General features: G+C 40.4%; 2 protein-coding genes across 6 annotated transcripts; one reads left to right on the top strand and one right to left on the bottom strand.

Moving 5' to 3' along the window:
• Positions 1-645: 645 nt before the first annotated feature.
• Crebzf (CREB/ATF bZIP transcription factor) lies at positions 646-5597 on the top strand. Of its 5 annotated transcripts, XM_021168680.2 has the most exons (4): positions 646-1952; positions 2166-2243; positions 3289-3357; positions 5056-5597. In XM_021168680.2, the coding sequence occupies exons 1-2, from the start codon at positions 877-879 to the stop codon at positions 2179-2181; spliced, it is 1092 nt and encodes a 363-aa protein (XP_021024339.1). In that variant the 5' UTR covers positions 646-876; the 3' UTR covers positions 2182-2243; positions 3289-3357; positions 5056-5597. The 5 variants fall into 5 exon arrangements, with proteins under 5 accessions (XP_021024339.1, XP_021024338.1, XP_029335333.1 ...); XM_021168679.2 differs by having other exon boundaries at positions 3289-5597; XM_029479473.2 differs by having other exon boundaries at positions 2166-3357.
• Positions 5598-8565: 2968 nt separating this feature from the next.
• Positions 8566-15264, bottom strand: Tmem126a (transmembrane protein 126A). Its single transcript, XM_021167970.3, has 5 exons — positions 15100-15264; positions 13322-13417; positions 10591-10784; positions 9393-9507; positions 8566-8801 (listed from the first exon to the last, which is right to left on the bottom strand). Exons 2-5 carry the CDS (start codon positions 13408-13410, stop codon positions 8609-8611), a joined length of 591 nt encoding a protein of 196 aa, XP_021023629.1. The 5' UTR covers positions 13411-13417; positions 15100-15264; the 3' UTR covers positions 8566-8608.
• Between the last annotated feature and the right edge of the window lie 2916 nt (positions 15265-18180).

The following is an 18180-nucleotide window of genomic DNA, read 5'->3' as shown; positions in this document are numbered from 1 at the left end:
AAAAAGCTGGTATTTTAAAAACGGAAAAAGCCAACGGAAAAAGTAACTGCCATGACTTGACAAAAGAAAAAAAAAGCAGAAAACAAACAGCAAAACAAGAGACCAGTAAACAAACCAACCACCCACTCTTGGCAAACAAGCTAATTCTGCAAGTGATCCTTATTGCAAAAGCAAATGATAAAATAAAAATGATGTAATAATGACAATAATAGCAGTAATAGTATTATGAAAGATCATTTTCTGAGACTAAGGCCCTCTGAATGTCGCCTGGGGAGTTAGTGTCAGTACGTGACTGCGTTTCTCAGAATTTGGTAACACTTCCGATTTGAAGTCTTTTGTTTTAACGGGGACTATTTCCATATGCGTGCTATTTTGTTTGCAGTTTAGAGAGAAACAGCAAAAATAAAAGCGTTCACAAAAACAGTTTTTTATATAGCTACGTCAAATGTGTCTAGATGTCATATTGGATCGAGGAGAGTGGTACCGGGTAGTACCGATGAGTGAGGGGGTGGAAACTAGGTTTTATTGTGTTTCGCCTGCTTATGACATCACCGCAAAGCCGAAGTTACTGCGTCTCGAAAGCACTCGGAATCTCGCGATACTCTGGCTGGAGCGAAGCGCGTTTTTGTGGGCGGGGTGGGCAGAGAGTAACTTCCGGCCAGGCCGCCGTCTGGGTGGCGCGGCCGAGTCCTCCCGCGGGCCTCGCCGCTTCGCGCTTCCACTGCCTTCCCCCCGCCTCGTGCGGGGGGTTGGGCGGCCGCCGGAGGCCACTCGGACTTTTCCCCGCGCCTGCGGTCGGCCCGGCGCCGTGGCTCTGCGCGCGGGGGGCCCGGGGTCGGAGTGGCTGCGGCCTACCCGGGCCCGCCGCTCAGCCCCATGAGGCACAGCCTGACCAAGCTGCTGGCAGCCTCGGGCCGCGACTTCCCGAGCCGCCGCGACAGCCGGGAGCCGCCCGCCACGCGCGCGCCGCCCCGGGAGCCGAGCGGGGCAGCCGCGGGGGCGGAGACGCCGAGGCCGGGATCGCCTGACCGCGAGCAACCTCACGGGGACGGGGACGGGGGCGAGCCGGAGGCCCGGAGCGGGAGCCGCGGCAGCGTGGCCGTGCGCGCGCCCGCGCCCTCGCCCGTGAAGATGGAGGAGGAGGAGGAGGAGGAGGCGATCGCCATGGTCCCCAAGGAAGAGCCGGAGGACATGGACTTTCTCTCCGGGCTGGAGCTGGCCGATCTGCTGGACCCTCGGCAACCGGACTGGCACCTGGAGCCCGGGCTCAGCTCGCCCGGGCCCCTGTCCTCGTCCGGCGGAGGCTCGGAGAGCGGAGGCCTGTTGAGGGGGGACGACGACGACGACACCGCGGCCGCCGAGATGCAGCGCTTCTCCGACTTGCTGCAGAGGCTGTTGAACGGCATCGGAGGTTGCAGCAGCGGCGGTGACCGCGGCGGCGGGGAGAAGAGGCGGAGAAAGTCCCCGGGAGCAGGAGGCGGTGGCGCCAACGACAGCAACCAGGCGGCGACCAAGAGTCCCCGGAAGGCGGCGGCGGCCGCTGCCCGTCTTAATCGGCTCAAGAAGAAGGAGTACGTGATGGGGCTGGAGAGTCGGGTCCGGGGACTGGCAGCCGAGAACCAGGAGCTGCGGGCCGAGAATCGGGAGCTGGGCAAGCGCGTGCAAGCACTGCAGGAGGAGAGTCGCTACCTACGGGCTGTCCTGGCCAACGAGACCGGACTGGCTCGCCTGCTGAGCCGGCTGAGCGGCGTGGGACTGCGGCTGACCACCTCCCTCTTCAGAGACTCGCCCGCCGGCGACCACGACTACGCCCTGCCGGTGGGGAAGCAGCCGCCGGAGCCTCGGGAAGAGGACGACGCGGCGGGAGGAGTGTGTCTCCATGTGGACAAGGATAAGGTGTCGGTGGAGTTCTGCTCGGCGTGCGCTCGGAAGGCGTCGTCGTCTCTTAAAATGTAGGGTCAAGTAATCTGCTCTTTATCCGCGTTTACCCCTTTCTCCTCCCTTACACCATGTCAAACACCTTAGTGGGACATCTTCACCGGACGCATTTCAGAGGCGGAAAAAAAAAGTAATATTAAATCTTTTAAGTGTTTAGCTAAAAGCATGAATGTGACACTGTAACCAACTCCTAATGATAACCTGTGACTATTAAATCTCTCTGACAGTTTCTTTTTTAGGTGATTTCCTTCCTGCCAGGCTCCGTTGTAGGGGTTACAGAACAGTCGTTCCCGCCTCACAACCTGGTAAGGATCCATCTCTTCCCGTAACGCTCATGCTCTGCAGCTTAGCCTACTTTAATGGGCAGACATCTCAATGTGTGTGTGTGTGTGATATCTTTTTTTGTTTGTTTCTTTTTCTTTTTGAAAGGTGGTGGGAGGGGAATCTTAATTTGGGCCTTGTCCACCCTGGAAACAGACTTGTGCTGGTCATTAATGTACTTAAGTTGCTTCTGGTTGAAATAGCTGTTAAATGTGTCCCCTTGTTCAGAGTTGCGTGTACCTAGCTCTTCTGTCCCCAGTGTGGACATGGCCTTGGATGACATCGGTTCCAACTGTACACTGAAACCTGCTAATAGAGATACAGTTTGGAGACAGTCAAACAGGTGAAGTTGAATGGAAGTTCCGAGTTGTACAAGGTGCAAATTGGAATTCCAATTGTAGAGCAACTTTTCAGAGGTTGACAATAAGTATTGAGGCATGCGCAAATGTGGTATTTTTTTGGAGATGACAAATCTCCTAAAATACTTAAGAATGCCTTATAGTTTTCAGCAGAAAATGCAGAAATACAATCTATTTAAAGACCCTAATATCTCACCACTTGAGAAGTTGGAAGTTAACATACCCATCAGATTTCTGTGTTTTAATTAGAAGATGATAAATGAAATGTTTCTTTGAGGACCAGCACAGTAATTACTAATCAATGAGTATGAAGAAATTGTTGAAAGTATTTTTGTTGTATTAAAATTTAGGCTAAATTTCTGTATGATTAGATATTGAAGGTTGTGAAATGTGAATGAAAACATGTAAAGTGAGGCTTCACAAAGAATCTTTTCTCCATATTTCTAAAACTTTTGTCCTGTTTAAAAATACTTGTTTAAATTAATGAAATGATTGATACCGTTTTTCCAAAGACGGAAAAGTCTTTCCTTAAAATACTGTTTATTGTCCACTTGTCTTAAGTGTGTGTTCTGATGCTCTGAAATGCAAGAGACATTAAATTCTTTGTGAAACATCACTGTTTGATAAAGGATATACGTATTTAGCATCCTTGTTTTTCTTTGTGCTAAAGTGGATACAGCTGTTGGGGCAGAAGAGACGGGACCAGCTGCTGGCCACATTTCCTGCTTTATTTTAAAAGGTAGTATAAGAAATAAGGAAACAGAGGTAATATCAGGGCTTCTGCTGTCTTTTATTTTTAAAATGTTCATAATCAAGTATTTTCCAGCAGTCCAAAGATGTAAGTTATTCTACATGTAAGATGTTTTATTTTGTTACTTGGTTATGGAAATGGAATCTTGTTCTTGCACAACTGTAAATGTTTTGTTGCTAGATAATATGATTTTGAGACCTAAATTAGTCTCTGGTTTTTCAGTCTATCACATTTTGTAAAATTCTCTACTGCACTTGAGCATGAATGGGTAGTAGCCAAACTCACAACTTGGAGTGACGGACCTGCTTCTACAAGGGTAGGATACAAGCCCCACAATGCAGCTGCATGGATTTCAGTGCCTATGAATTATATATATATATATATACATAGATATAGAAACCAAAAGTAGTTGGAAATTTATTTGAAATGACTAATTTGTGCTCTTTCTGAAGTATGTTAAATGTAGCTTTTGAAACAGAAGCCTTGAATTGAAATTTAATACTTGAACATTTTTGTATATATTTCTTTGTATATAATTTTGTGCAGAACCAATGACAAACATATGGTGTCATAATAAAATCAGGTTTGTTGATCTTTCAGTTATGGGCTCAAAGAATTTATTCATCTCTAACATGATATTGGAAAGTAATGGATGAAAATAGGAAAAATGGTTGTTAATATAGACTCAAAAGGTTCTGGAAGTAGTAAGTTTGTTTTCCTAAAAACTATACCATTTCTGTGGAATATTTTCTTAACCTCAGTGCTTTTCCTGCATTTGAAGTGTGGGCTTGGGGAAAAATAGTTTCTGAATTGGGATGTTTTAAAATTCCAAGTACAGAGTCTTAGGCTGTCATTTTATAAATGGCAGTTTGGAGAATTAGGAATTCTCAACAGTGGCAAGATTAGAGTGTCCTATTTTTAAAGCTGCTTTCTTAGGTTCCTCATGTCTTATTAACTGTGTTTTTTCTTTCCATTTCATTGTTTTTTTCTAGTTTTGGTGACAGTGATCTTTGTCATTTTTTTGCATCAACTCATGGTCTTGTTTTTACATGGTAACTGCATGTATTTAGGACCTATCAGGGGCTTTAAATAAATTTGATCATATTTATGTGTAAGCACATTTTACTGTAAATGTTTGGGTTTAATTTACAGCAGTTGTTTATTTCAGTGTGTAGTAAACAGTATCTTAAGTGTTCTGTTCACTACTTGTTAATTAAAAAAGTTATGATTAATATAAAACTGTTGTCTTACTATTTTTAGAAAACTGTGTTGTGAATAATTAGTATTTTGATAGTTCAGAAATACAAAATAGATTGCTTTGAAATTTTCAGGTTTGGGTGTATTTACTGTGATGGTTGAGAACAATTTAGTATTTGGGGAACTGTTTCAGGTTTTATTCTTGATTTGTACCTGTGTAAAAATGATAAAAAACCTTAAAATGTAGCTTTTAAATACCTGTCTTCCTATGGTAGTTAATATTCATACATTAATTGACTAACACATATTGGCATAGTATTTCTATCATAGTGACTTAAGTTTTTGTCCTTTTTTTAACCATACTTAAAAGTATGTTTGTTAAAAAATGTAGTCACACCTCTGATATATCCAACAAAGTATTCAAAATATTTTAAATATCTGTACATTTCATACTCGCTAAATTAATCTCTTTCTCTTCTCTTTAAACAGCTTAGCAGTATCTGCAAAAACGAATCTTTTCCTACAACCTGTTAACTGACTGGACTGATGGTAACAGTAATTGTGGGAGCCATGTCGGTCAAAAATTTGGCATCTGCTGAAAGACATGAATGCCATTTCCAAGGTCCCAAATTACTTCTATACTGATTACACTTTCTAGAAATGGAGATATGAAAAGATTCTCTGGAATGCTTGAAAGACTTAATAGAAATCCATGAGACTAAGTTAATTTTGGAACAAAATTACACCTCTTTTTTTTTCATTCATGGCAATAACACTAAATTTATCGCATACTTTAAAAAATTGTAACCATTGGAGAAGAGAATTCTAGAGTTTCATCAAGAAATATTAGATCTTTACACAATCAAGGACATTTTGTGGAATTAGATTTAGTGGGTTAGAATGACATAAATGAGCTAGCAGTGATCACAAACCTCATGAGTTTGTATTCTGGAATGGAAAGAGCCGCTTTGGAAGACAGACACGTTGCTGAGTAGAATAAAGTCCTTAACTAAAAGATTAGTGTCTTAAAATAGATGCATTGATTGTGTGTTTTGAAAAGGTGATTCAGATAACGTGTGGGTGCTAATTCAGGGCATCCTGAGCGCGTGTGCAATCCTGGGGTTTGGTATCTTCAGTGTTCTGAGTACTTGGCCTTGTTGAATGTGTTGAGGTTTCTGATGAATGATAGAGTTTCTGTTGTTAATTTCTGTGGTCTTCTGTAAGGATCTATATTCTGGATGATAAGGGTAATTCCATAAGTAAACACTTAGAGCCCAGTCATTTATCATTTGGAATATGCTAATGCACCTTCCTTCTGGTCTAGATTGAGTTATTTTATTTTTTGGTTCACTTAGGAAATAGAAGAGGGAGATGGTAGGAAGCAGTTAATTTACTCAAAGTTCATTCAGGTTGTTCTTTTTCTTGTATTGGTCTGTATGCTCAGTGCCCGTAAAGTAAAGGGAATTTCTACAGGCTTATCTTTAAAAGTGATCATGCTCTTATAGTACAGACCTTGACTACAACTCTTGACAGAACATAGTGCGGATAATTCACTAATAATATGTATTGTAATTAGGCATTTTGAAGGTAGAGATTATGAGCTCACAAATATAATCACTTTTCTTAACTAAATAAATGGTTCTTCAACATTGAATAGGTAATATTTGTATGTGGTCCCCCCCATTTGTATGTTAATTCTAAGTTTTGAGACCCACCTTTATATTTTTATTGTGCTTCTGGGTTAGTTCTCCCCCATTTACTTAGGAATTTAAAAGGCCACTACAAGAATTTAAATATTTGAATTTAAATACCATCATGTATGGGCTCAATTTTTAACCAGTCACCCTTAACTGTTTTACAATGTTATGTTTTTGTAAGAACTAATTCATAGGTACAGTCGCTATGTTTAGTACAGTGTAATTCTGCCAGGGTAACAATTTGAATTTTACTGTAGCACAAAAGTGTTCCCAAATTTTAGGATCAAATTCCTATACCTTTCTGGCTTACTTAAGAACAAGAGTTTGGACTTTAATAATAATGTGTATACATACATACTTAGATATGAGTCTGAATACTCCTAATGTCATGTGCTTAGTCAGCAGACTGCAAGATTCTAAGTAGTTTTAATAATCTGTCTACTTTAATTAGACAGAAATCTTAACCATTTTCCTCAGTGAGGCATTGTTCTTAGGTCTGAGCTACAAAGAACTAAGTTTCGTTAGGTTTTGATGTTACTCATAGTTCATGTCATGTAGCTGCCTCCTGAACAGTGTTTTTGGTAGACTTGTAGCAGTAGGCTAAGTGTTTATTGCTTAGTTGCTCATTTCTGTTGGTAAAAGAGAGGATTTGACTATGTAGCAGAGGAAAGAGGTTCACGAATCCTTTTGTGATGGAAAGATTAAACACATTCATAGCTAGCGTGTTAGGAGTCCTGAGACAGTTGTAAGCATAGTAAACAGTTTGCACTCATCAAACAGATTGATGTATATTACTGGATTTTGAATTACTAAGTTGATTATGCACCATCTGTGTTACCTAAGAAATCTAATTATATAGTAATTATATTTATTAAATTATTTTTACTTTGATCAATTGAATTATGCATTAAGTAAAAGTGAGAATGTAGGTGGGCAGCTTTGTATCAGAAAGCCTTTGCTTTTGCTATTATTCCTTGTAAAATAGGCAGTCATATACAAAACACATTTTCACATTGCAGTTAAAAGTAAAGCATATTAAATCTTGGGAACTCTAGAAAAGAGAGCAAAAGAAATCACATAACTAGCCCAATAAACACTTTTCTCTTAGAAACATCCCTCATACTTACACTTTAAAGAAACTGGATAGAGAATACATTTCATGTGCTTTTTGAAAGAACAAATCATAGCATTCTGAAAATTGCTAAATTTAACTAACATTTTAGTAGCGGCCTTGTTGATGGAGACAAGGGTCTTGCATTGGACTAGAAATTACTAGCTAACCTCAAACCTGAGAGAATGGCCCTGCCTTTTCTTCCCAATTGCTAGGCATGCCTGGGTATTTTTTTATTTCAATAAAAGCCTATTTAACAAGTCCAAAGCTACCTTTTCTAAATCAACAAGACACAGTTTTAAAAGAAGGAATACTTAAGATATGCTGTGAAAAACCATAGTTAGTATGGTTTTAGACTTTGGAATTTTTCTCTGTGGTGACTAGCTTGCTTTATGGAGAATTGATCTAATGTTTATTACCGAGACTATATCCACATTTCATGATTTTAGAAGCTATGCTTGTGGATAATATTAACAGTGCAAGTATTTGTGATAATAGGAATTGTTGGACAGTGTTCATTCCAGTTCCAAAAAAGGAGTTGTTTAAAGAAGAAGGGTATGAAACACTTGGGAAGAATACAGTAGATCACTCCAGAAACATAAATGATCTAAGGAAATGACTCCACAAACATACCTCAGAAAACAATCGATGGTAAGGATAAAGCTGGTACTGTGCTAGCGAAATAAAATGAGTGACAGGGCAGGAGAGGGGAGCTCAAGTGTTGAGACTCTGAAGAACTAACTACCCCATAATAGGTAGACGTTCCAAAGATAACTTTCTAAACTCTGTAGCTGCACAAGGACATAGGCCAGGATTAATCCTCTATGAGGAAACGTCCCGCATTAAGAAAAAAAGGAATACTTTTCCTTCCTGTTTGGGTTTGGGAAGATTGTGTTGATAATTGCTATGTAGTTATTTTTTTCTTCTTGTGTTTTATACCAAACTAAATGTTATAGTGTGAAGGAGTGGTGTTGGGAATGGATAAGAAACAGCATTGGGCAGACTAGAGAAACTAATTTTTGTTTGTTGAGCTAGGGATTAAACCCAGGGCCTCATCAATGTTAAAATAGTCAATCTGCCACTAATTTACACTCCAAGCCTCAAAACTATGCCCCTTTGGTAGCTTTCTTTTATTCTACCTTGTGTATAGTCTTTAATTGCCGGTCAAGTATTTTTAATGTTGCAGACAGATTATTTTCACCACTTTATTTTTGTTGTACATATTTGCTTCAAATCAATGAATTTCTAAGTCAGGTTCAGGTAACTGCAGGGCCTTTATGAGGAGTTTATATTGTCTGGACCCAAGATAGGATGCAAACACAGTCTGAAGCAAAGTAGGAAATAACATTTTTCTAAAGACAGGCTTAGAAACTGTAATCCAGTAATTGAAGATGTTTCCCCTCTGTGGGAGGGGACTTGATTCATACCTGTAAGGAAGCATATTGATGATCAGACATTGATCTTCTCCATTGTAAGTCTTATTGTAAACATAGCTACAGTCTTCTATTGGCATATATTCATTGTTTGGTTTCATACACACTTTGATTACTGCCATTCTCTTTTGTGTCTTAGTCTTAAAAAATGGTTCTGGTCTTTTTTTTTTTTTTTTTGGTGCCTCTTTCTCTCCGGAGGTACACAAAATAGATTGCTACAAGAATTCCGAGTAGCTGGAATTGTGGGAGGCTTACAGGTAGCAGTTTTCTGATAGCATATTTATTCCTTTAGGACAATGTACAAACTCTCAATGGTATTTTATATGCTATAGCTGTTATGCTAGACCTGCAGCACTAATACTGGCTTGTTTTCTAGTAAGCATTTAATACACAAATAAAGGTTAGTGACCTGAACGGAAACACCAAGAGGCACAGCATGACAGAGTATCTTAAAAACTCCTTGAGGAGGGAAACACTGCATTTAGTCTAAATGACTTAACATGAGGGTATATTTGCTTTTTTAAAGTTCAGAGTTCCTTAGGTAGTCATATAATTGACGGCTTTTAAATAAGAAAACAGTCCTACCTGGCAGCAAGGCCCCCATTGACAGGTATAGCCAAAAGGACAGGGTACAAACCACCCATAACCAAACCAACTAGTGCACCCCGTGTTGTGGTACAGGTTTCACAGTTCAAATCACCTAGGAAATAAGTGATGGTTATGATATTTAAGTAAAAATGATTTAAAGAATATAAGATTCACATCTAATTTTCAGTGACAAAGCAAAAATGATCTTGGAAATGTGCCCAAAGGAATAATTACAGAGGATGGACTGTAGCTTGGTAGTGTGAATACATGTATTAAGGCCTTGGATAGGAAATACTGAGAAATGGGAAGACTCTGGATTCTCAGAATTTTGGATCAGTATTTCGGAGAAAACACAAAATTGACCCCCTTGGCCCCTGTGATGATACGTTTGTTTTTAATCAGGAGGGTCATACACACCTAACAGGACACACAACAGAAAATATTTAGAACACATGGTACAGTAATAAAGTTAAAACATTTCTCTTTTTGCTAAATACTACCCATGCACATGGTACTTAAGAGATTACAGAGTCATTACCACAATATACTCTTATTTTAAAGAACTTCCATACAGAGATAGTTCAGTTAAGAGCAATGGCTGTGGGCTGGGCAGTGGTGGCACACACCTTTAATCCCAGCACTTGGGAGGCAGAGGCAGGCGGATTTCTGAGTTCGAGGCCAGCCTGGTCTCCAGAGTGAGTTCCAGGACAGCCAGGGCTACACAGAGAAACCCTGTCTCAAAAAACCAAACCAAAAAAAAAAAAAAAAAAAAAAAAAGCAATGACTGTTCTTGTACATGTGCTTGGAGCTCAATTCCCAGCACCCATGTGGCAGCTCACTATCATCTGTATCTATAGTCCATGGGAACCAGTGCCACTACTTGGTCTGTAAATGTACATTCAGACAAAACACTCATATACGCAAATATATATTATAAAAGATTAAAAAATAATACTTCCATATAATGTGCAAATTAACAAGAAACAAAGGCAGCACTATGGGACTGCTGTGTAATATGTATTCTGGTTGGTTGGCAGACCTAATGTGAATCAGTTGTTGCAGAAGATTCTCAGTACATCATTATAGCCCACAGATACTAATTCGGTAATCTTTGGTTCTAATATTTTCAATTTTGAGTTACACGATGGTTAGTATACACTAGTGCAAACTTGGGTGATAATGAGATAAAACATACCTGTACTCAAAGGTAAACTTACAAGACTTTGGTAGGACAGGTTTGCTGTCAAAAATGGGATCACAGCCATTGGTAAGCTAGAAGCTAATCGAGCTTGTGTCACGTTCAAGATTCGCCGAAATAGACTGTTTGCTATTAGGCCCCCAAAAGCAGCATTAAGTCCAATATATGCTGATCCATATTCAAGCAGGTTCCTGAGGATGAGGGAAGTGATGACGTGTAAGTTCTCTAATTCCGGTAGAACTTATCAGCACCCTGGGAAGAATCAGACAAACTAACCCCTTACAGGATCATAAAACCAAAGACAAATTATAGCTTCACACCACATTTCTATTCAAAAAAGGCTTTTGAATTTGGGTAATAAGGAGACCATGACACTAACTATATATGTATTTTATGATATTTAAAGTAAAGAACTGTTCAGAACTTTGCCCCAAATTAGATAACAGGCAACATTTCTGAAGAGGAAGATGCTTGGCTCTTTTGAGCTCTCATGATCAAAAAACAACACATTCTAAGGTAGTGCTATTTATCAATTACTGACTTAAACCCATTGTATCTATAAACAACTTCAGATGTATATCCAACTATTTTGAGTAGTAAGTGTGTTTTCTTGTGCTCATCCCTCAAGTATTAATATCTAGATTAGGAGTCTGGGTACTAATATTACAGTGAGATATACTAGGTAGTTTTTAGTAGCTCACTGATGAAAATTTAACTGGCAATTTGAGATAAATGAATTTTAAGCCAAAACATATATTCTATGTGTTTACCTAAAACTATATAGTACAGTTTGAATAAGCTCTTGAGCTTACAACTCAGTCTGGTTTTCACTACTTGTTTTATGAGCTGCAGTATGGTTTACTATTTCATGTTTCCCATTTCTTCACCTCCACTAGGTTCTGTATTTTTTTGCTTATTTTAAATTTAAAGCTTTTCTAGGTCATCACTACTGAAGCATCATGCTTGCATTTCACTTCATTCATGAGAACCAGTTATGTAAAGTTGACTTCTTGCTAAAGACGCAAGGAAAGCTGCATTCTGCTTTGGAGGTTCTCATCATTGGCTACATGAGACTGAAGTTGAGGTTTTCAGAAGTCTAAAGACAGCTCAGGAAGTTAGAAAACTATTAAAGAACTACAGCCCCAATGTGAGAAGCCTGAATTTTACAGGGGAACTTGAGCACTTTTACAAATATTTAAAAGCCATGAAATAGGACTCACCCCTATTTTATCCATGCTCAGAAATAGTGGAGCTGAAACTTGAAAAGAACACTTGGTTGTCTCCCAACTAAACTGTAATTTGCTGTGGTTGTAAAATGAAACATTTTGATTGTTCACAAGCAAAGTCTTAAAGTGGAGTTCCAGCTCAGTTCCCAGTGCTCCTTGCTGATTTGGTGAAGATCCCACTGGGAGCCTGCTCTCTTCTCAGTTTCTTACATTAGTCATTACAGCTTCCCGTACCTTGTGTATGTACTCTGCCTGTATCTCAGGAAACAACTAAATGGGGGTGTCTATGTAGGGGTGGTGGTAACTTCTGCCCAGTTACAGATTAGGTTCTCTGTTGTAAGACGGCAAGTGCCAACCAAAAGTGGAATTGGTGTGAGTTCACACTAGAAGATGCATCAATCGCCACAGTATGTTTCACATCTTCTGTCTCTAATGTTTCTGTCTTCTATCCCACTTCACTAGTGCCTCTTACCTACTTTAAATCTATTACCCAAACTGGCTGCAATAGACAGTAAAGTTAGTTGGATCTGTTTTTTCCTGCTTGAAACCCTAATATAGGCACCTCCTGTGTTTCAGTAACACTGTTTTCCTCAAGTATGACAGATCCTTGCTTTGTCACTTCTTTGATCCTGTTTCTGTTCTTCTCCTCTTAGAGGTCATGACCCACTCATGACTGAGTGGAATCAATCTGACAGACAGCCTTTGAGTTGCATACCTAGGACCCACACAGAAAGGGAGAAGAGACACTCCTGACAGTTGCTCTCTGACCTCAGCACACGTGCATAGACACAGATCAACCTGAGCTCATTGTAACTGTAGCCACTCAGGCTTTCTGATGGAAAAGGAGTTAAAAGAATATTCTGTAATATCAGCATGCTCCTTAAACTATCTTTTTCATCTTAAAAATCTTTAAACATCCATTTCTGTCATCCGTCTAGCAAGATATTCCATGGTACTCTTTTTTTTTCCTTTTTTTTTTTTTCTTTTTCTTTGGCTTTTTCGAGACAGGGTTTCTCTGTGTAGTCCTGGCTGTCCTAGAACTCACTCTGTAGACCAGGCTGGCCTCGAACTCAGGAATCTGCCTGCCTCTGCCTCCCAAGTGCTGGGATTAAAGGCGTGTGCCACCCCTGCCAGGCCATGGTACTCTTAATAAAGGTAAACATATAGAAATACACTGAGAAGATAAGAGATAGGGTTAACTTGAAAAGGTCTTTTAAGTTATTTATAAATGGATCCATACAGTTTTTTTCACCCCAAAAGCTGAATGGAAAGGTAGGTTCATCAATTAAATATTTCCAAAGTTCTAGTTTCAAATTTCCACAATGTGTTATACAATGCACAAAATGGTTAGTGTCTCTGGGCTTCAGGGTTTTTTATTTTTGTTTTTTTCATCAAAGCAAAAAGACAGCTCAGTTTCCTTTGGGTATGCATAATCCTTCAAATTTAAGATAATCTTTTGAAACATTTTTAGGTAAAGACATTTTAATACTAAGGAATCTTACCTGTCTGATTCTGGAAGCTGTTTAATTTTTCTGGATATGATATTAGGTATTAAATCATCTTTGCTAGTACTTGGTTTATGACCTTCCATCTTGGACCTACAAAACATAAAACAATCCCATTTAAAAAGTATATCTAGAAAAAGTCTTAAGATGCATAATTATGTAAGAGATGTAGATTAATTTATAATCTGAAAGGTCAATGTATATAGATAGAGCATATAAGATTTCCCTCTCCCAATACAGCAGACCAGAAACCTGAACAAGAAAAGCAGCACATAAGTTTCTAAGATGTACTCCACAATCTTGATTTTCTAAGCAATTACTACATGCATGAAACAGATAAGAATTGACTTAATTCAGACATGGTGACATGATTGTTGCTGCCAACAGTTGGGTGGTGGGCCCAGCAGGATCAGCTCAGGGCTGTCCTTGATAATACTGGAATTTGAGGCCAGCAGAGCTACATGAAAACTTATTACAGGAAAACAAAACCCAAAGAATTTGTGCTAGACAAGTGGGGTGGAGGGGTGATGCAACAGAGCCTCACATCATGAGAAAAAGCCAATAGCCAGTAAATGACAAAAACATGAGGTGGAAACTAAGATAACATAGCGATGTCGTTAGGTACACAGGTAATTAAAGTTTCACTTGGAAGCATTCAGGAAAGCTGTGACATCTGCTGGTGGAACTATAAATTGTATTTCAAGTGTAATAACCACGTTGTAAAGACGATTAGGTGTCAAGGGTTAAAAAGGGCTCAGTAGTTGAGAGTGAACACTATTGCAAAGAACAAGGGTTCGGTCTCCAGCTCATAAAATAGGTTTTCTCAACTGCCTGTAACTTGTTCCAGGGAACTGGAATCCTCTTCACCCTTCATAGGCATTGCAGGCATGTGGACACATGATGAAATATAAAATCTGGGGCTCGAGAGTTATGAGCACATGCTGTTCCAGAGGACGCAGGTTCGAGCCCTAGCACCCACATCAAAGCTCATGCACAGCTGTAACTTCAGGCCGAGGGTGACCTGATGCCCTTTTCTGGCCTATGCAGGCACGGCACACACAGGATGAGTATCAGAGTAGAATGGTGGATTCGTTTTTTACTAGATTCGGCTCTTTAAAAACATACTTCCTGGTGACAGGAAAAAAAAAAGTCTGCAACCTGTGGTGATACCTGTACTATTGGGAAGCTGAGGCAGGAGGGTTGTGAGTTCCTGGATGTACTCCAAGACCCTACTTCAAAAGATAAAACAGTAGCAGCAATAAACCAAAACTCTGAAATAACCTGATAATAAATCAGCCTGTCTTGGGTCACCATTCGTACTTAGCTGTGACAGCACTGGAACAGTGTCTTACCAAATCTTGGGGTACCTGTTGTATATATAGCAATGATTTGGAAAATGCTGCATGTGCAAACTCCCATAAACCTTGACTTAAAAATTAACCTCTAAAGTAAAATACAGATTTACAGGTTTAAGTCAGGATCCCAGGATTCAAGTCCTGTTTCTTCTTCCTGGTATTATTTCTCAGTTAATAAATCCCCATCAAAGACAAAGACACCTTGAAATACTACAAAGATCTCTGAAAGTTTCTGTATAAAAACCGAGTATCGGAAAATTAAACTTAGCAATTTGTAAATTGGCAGTCATTCTTCAACTCAATTCAGCCAGGTTTTCCCCTCGCGGGTGGAAAGTGAAGACCGGGTCAGCACACATAGCGTCCCCCACCCTCGTGGCCACCCCGCGCCTCTCCCAGCGCGACACTGGCACAGCTACTCACCATTCGGCAGAATGACTGCAGCTAATGGCTGCCTCCCCAGCCACCCGTGCTTGCCCAGGTCCTCCCGCGCCGAGTCTACCGCAACCTTCGCTAGGGTCGTCTGAGCTCCATCTTTGGCTCACACGTGACTCTGTCTCCGCCTCTGTTTCCTGTCCACGGGCTTCCGGTCCAGGAGAGGCTAAACCGGACTCGCGGTGGGGACTGGCGGGTCCGCTAGCCCATCCCGGGTACAGCCTGCAGAAACAGCCGTGTGGCGGTGACTGGGCTCCACACCACCCCGCCTGGGCACGCAGCCGGACTTCCGAGTCCCCGATCCTGGCGCAGGCTGTATGACAGCCGCTAGGCTACGAGCTTGTGAAGGCAGCTTTGGCAGTGAAGTTAGCCTGAGATTGACTTTTTGCTCCATCATGCTCTTGGATCTTTGTGCCATGTTATGCTGTGGGTGACTTCCAGCAGAACGTGAGCAACTCCAGAGCGAGTGCTTGTTTTTTGTTTTGTTTTCCTTAGCATTCCCCATGTCCTCTAGAACACTGCTTATGTGAAACAGGGTTATCGGAATGTAGTGAAAAACTAACGGTTCAAAAGTAAGGGAGCCGCACGTGATAACGTACTACTTAATCCCAGAATTCAGTAGCCTGAGGCAGGGGCATTTCTGTGAATTCCAGGCCAGCCTGGTCTACGTACAGTGTGAATTCCAAACAAAACAGCCGGGGGCTTAGGGTTTAAATCAGCAACACTGGGAACCAATGTTGTGAGTTTCCGTCTCAGTTTTCATCTGCATCTGTAAAACAGGAAAGGACAAAATTCTTTACCTGGTTATTTTGTAAAATTGTGAGTAGACTATAAAGACGTTTACCAAACGGAGAGGCCTGGAATTTATCAGAAGAAGAATGAGTAGATCCCGTCCCGAAAGACTCCTGACCCGAGAGGCATCAAGTCAATCTTAGTTTGTGTGTGTGTGTGTGTGTGTGTGTGTGTGTGTGTGTGTGTGTGTGTGTGTGTGTTTAAGACTTTACTCCGATTCCTGTGGAACCAAACCCCGGTCCTCTGCAGGAGCAGCAATTGCTCTTAACCAGTGAGTGGGGTGTTTGTTTGTTTTTCCCCAGTCCTTTTTTACACTTTTCTTGTCCGGTGCTGGCATTAGGGTAGCGCCGACTTATTATTAAGTGTAATTTAGCAACTGTTCACTTTTGGGAGCGTTTGTATCATTGTGATGTCATTTGCTGAATGTTTGGTAGAATCATCACGGGAGACTTCTAAACCCTGAGTTTTCCTGATTGAGAGAATTGTAATATAAATTCAGCATCTATAATAGATATTTCGCTGTTCTAAGTGTATATATACCTTTTAGATTGAACTTTGAAACTTTTCTCAGGACAATTGAAATATCCATTTGGTCCAAATTTTCAAGCTTATTGGATTAAACTGTTGATAAATATTTCCTTATGTTTTTAATATCTGTGTATCCTGCAGCGACCTCATATGTCTTCTCTTGATAGTATTTTATTGAATCTTTGAAGCCTGATCAGTCTGGCTAGTGTGATCATAAATAATTTTTTGTTTGTTACACTTTTTTTTGATGTTGGATTTTATGTTTTCAACTTGAATTTTTCTTCTCTGCTGCTTATTCCTATGTGTTTTCTTTTTTCCCCTGGGGTCATTGGTGTGAGACCATTTTACTCTTCAGTTTGTGTGTTTTTTGTCAGAAATTCCCCCCCCCTTTTTTTTTTTAACTTGGCAATATTTTTATTTATTTATTTTGTTTTTTTTTAAATTTTTTTATTATGTATTTTCCTCAATTACATTTCCAATGCTATCCCAAAAGTCCCCCATACCCTCCCCCCCACTTCCCTACCCACCCATTCCCATTTTGTTGGCCCTGGCGTTCCCCTGTACTGGGGCATATAAAGTTTGCAAGTCCAATGGGCCTCTCTTTCCAGTGATGGCCGACTAGGCCATCTTCTGATACATATGCAGCTAGAGTCAAGAGCTCCGGGATACTGGTTAGTTCATAATGTTGTTCCACCTATAGGGTTGCAGATCCCTTTAGCTCCTTGGGTACTTTCTCTAGCTCCTCCATTGGGAGCCCTGTGATCCATCCAATAGCTGACTGTGAGCATCCACTTCTGTGTTTGCTAGGCCCTGGCATTGTCTCACAAGAGACAGCTATATCTGGGTCCTTTCAGCAAAATATTGCTAGTGTATGCAATGGTGTCAGCGTTTAGAAGCTGATTATGGGATGGATCCCTGGATATGGCAGTCTCTAGATGGTCCATCCTTTCGTCACAGCTCCAAACTTTGTCTCTGTAACTCCTTCCCTGGGTGTTTTGTTCCCAATTCTAAGAAGGGGCACAGTGTCCACACTTTGGTCTTCGTTATTCTTGAGTTTCATGCGTTTAGCAAATTGTATCTTATATCTTGGGTATCCTAAGTTTTGGGCTAATATCCACTTATCAGTGAGTACATATTGTGTGAGTTCCTTTGTGATTGTGTTACCTCACTCAGGAGGACCTCTTTGTTCCCACAGATTTTGAAATTTAATTTAAAATTAAAAAAATTATTTCCATTTAGTTCAAAAGTCTTGTAATTTCTCTTACGTTTCTTGACCTTTGGTCTATCTAGAAGTGTCTTAGTTTCCTAATCTCTTTTTAAATCTCTGATTCAGTTCTCTTGTGGTTGGAGAACATACTTGGTAGAATTTGAATTCTGGTCCAAATGGGTTTTTCATGTGTGCATGAAAAGAATATATACTCGTCTGTTGTGTCAAAAGTTCCTGAAAGCAACAGCTAAGACGAACTGGGGGATTATGCTTCTTTGCTGGCTTTGTGCTTGTAGAGGTGGGGTCTGTGTTGCCCATATGTAATATAGATGATTTTCCTCTCTCAACTTCTGGAACATCTGGAATATAGGCAAATGCCACTCTGCCCAGAGGACAGTATTGCTTGAGTGTTCTTCATCCTTCCTCATTTGTACCAACTTTTCTATTAAGTACCATGTTATTGAACTCTCCAACTGTTATAAGAAAATTTTCTTTTCAGATTGTCATATATGTTCAAGCTCTGCTATTATATGAGTAAGGGA

This window comes from Mus caroli, unplaced genomic scaffold (assembly GCF_978045245.1).
Source record: "Mus caroli unplaced genomic scaffold, Mus_caroli_1 scaffold_8, whole genome shotgun sequence".
Classification (NCBI taxonomy): domain Eukaryota; kingdom Metazoa; phylum Chordata; class Mammalia; order Rodentia; family Muridae; genus Mus; species Mus caroli.
Note: the sequence above shows the minus strand (reverse complement) of the source record. Positions and strands in the feature narration are given on the sequence as shown.

Bases quoted from the DNA above. Each gene is read 5' to 3' on its own strand.
- Crebzf (XM_021168680.2), top strand. From the start codon at position 877: ATGAGGCACAGCCTGACCAAGCTGCTGGCAGCCTCGGGCCGCGACTTC.
- Tmem126a (XM_021167970.3), bottom strand. From the start codon at position 13,410: ATGGAAGGTCATAAACCAAGTACTAGCAAAGATGATTTAATACCTAAT. The intron at 10,785-13,321 runs GTAAGATTCCTT...CCTCATCCTCAG, and splicing joins CAGCTTCCAGAATCAGACAG to GAACCTGCTTGAATATGGAT. The intron at 8,802-9,392 runs GTAGGACTGTTT...GCTTCCTTACAG, and splicing joins AATGGGGGCCTTGCTGCCAG to GTATGAATCAAGTCCCCTCC.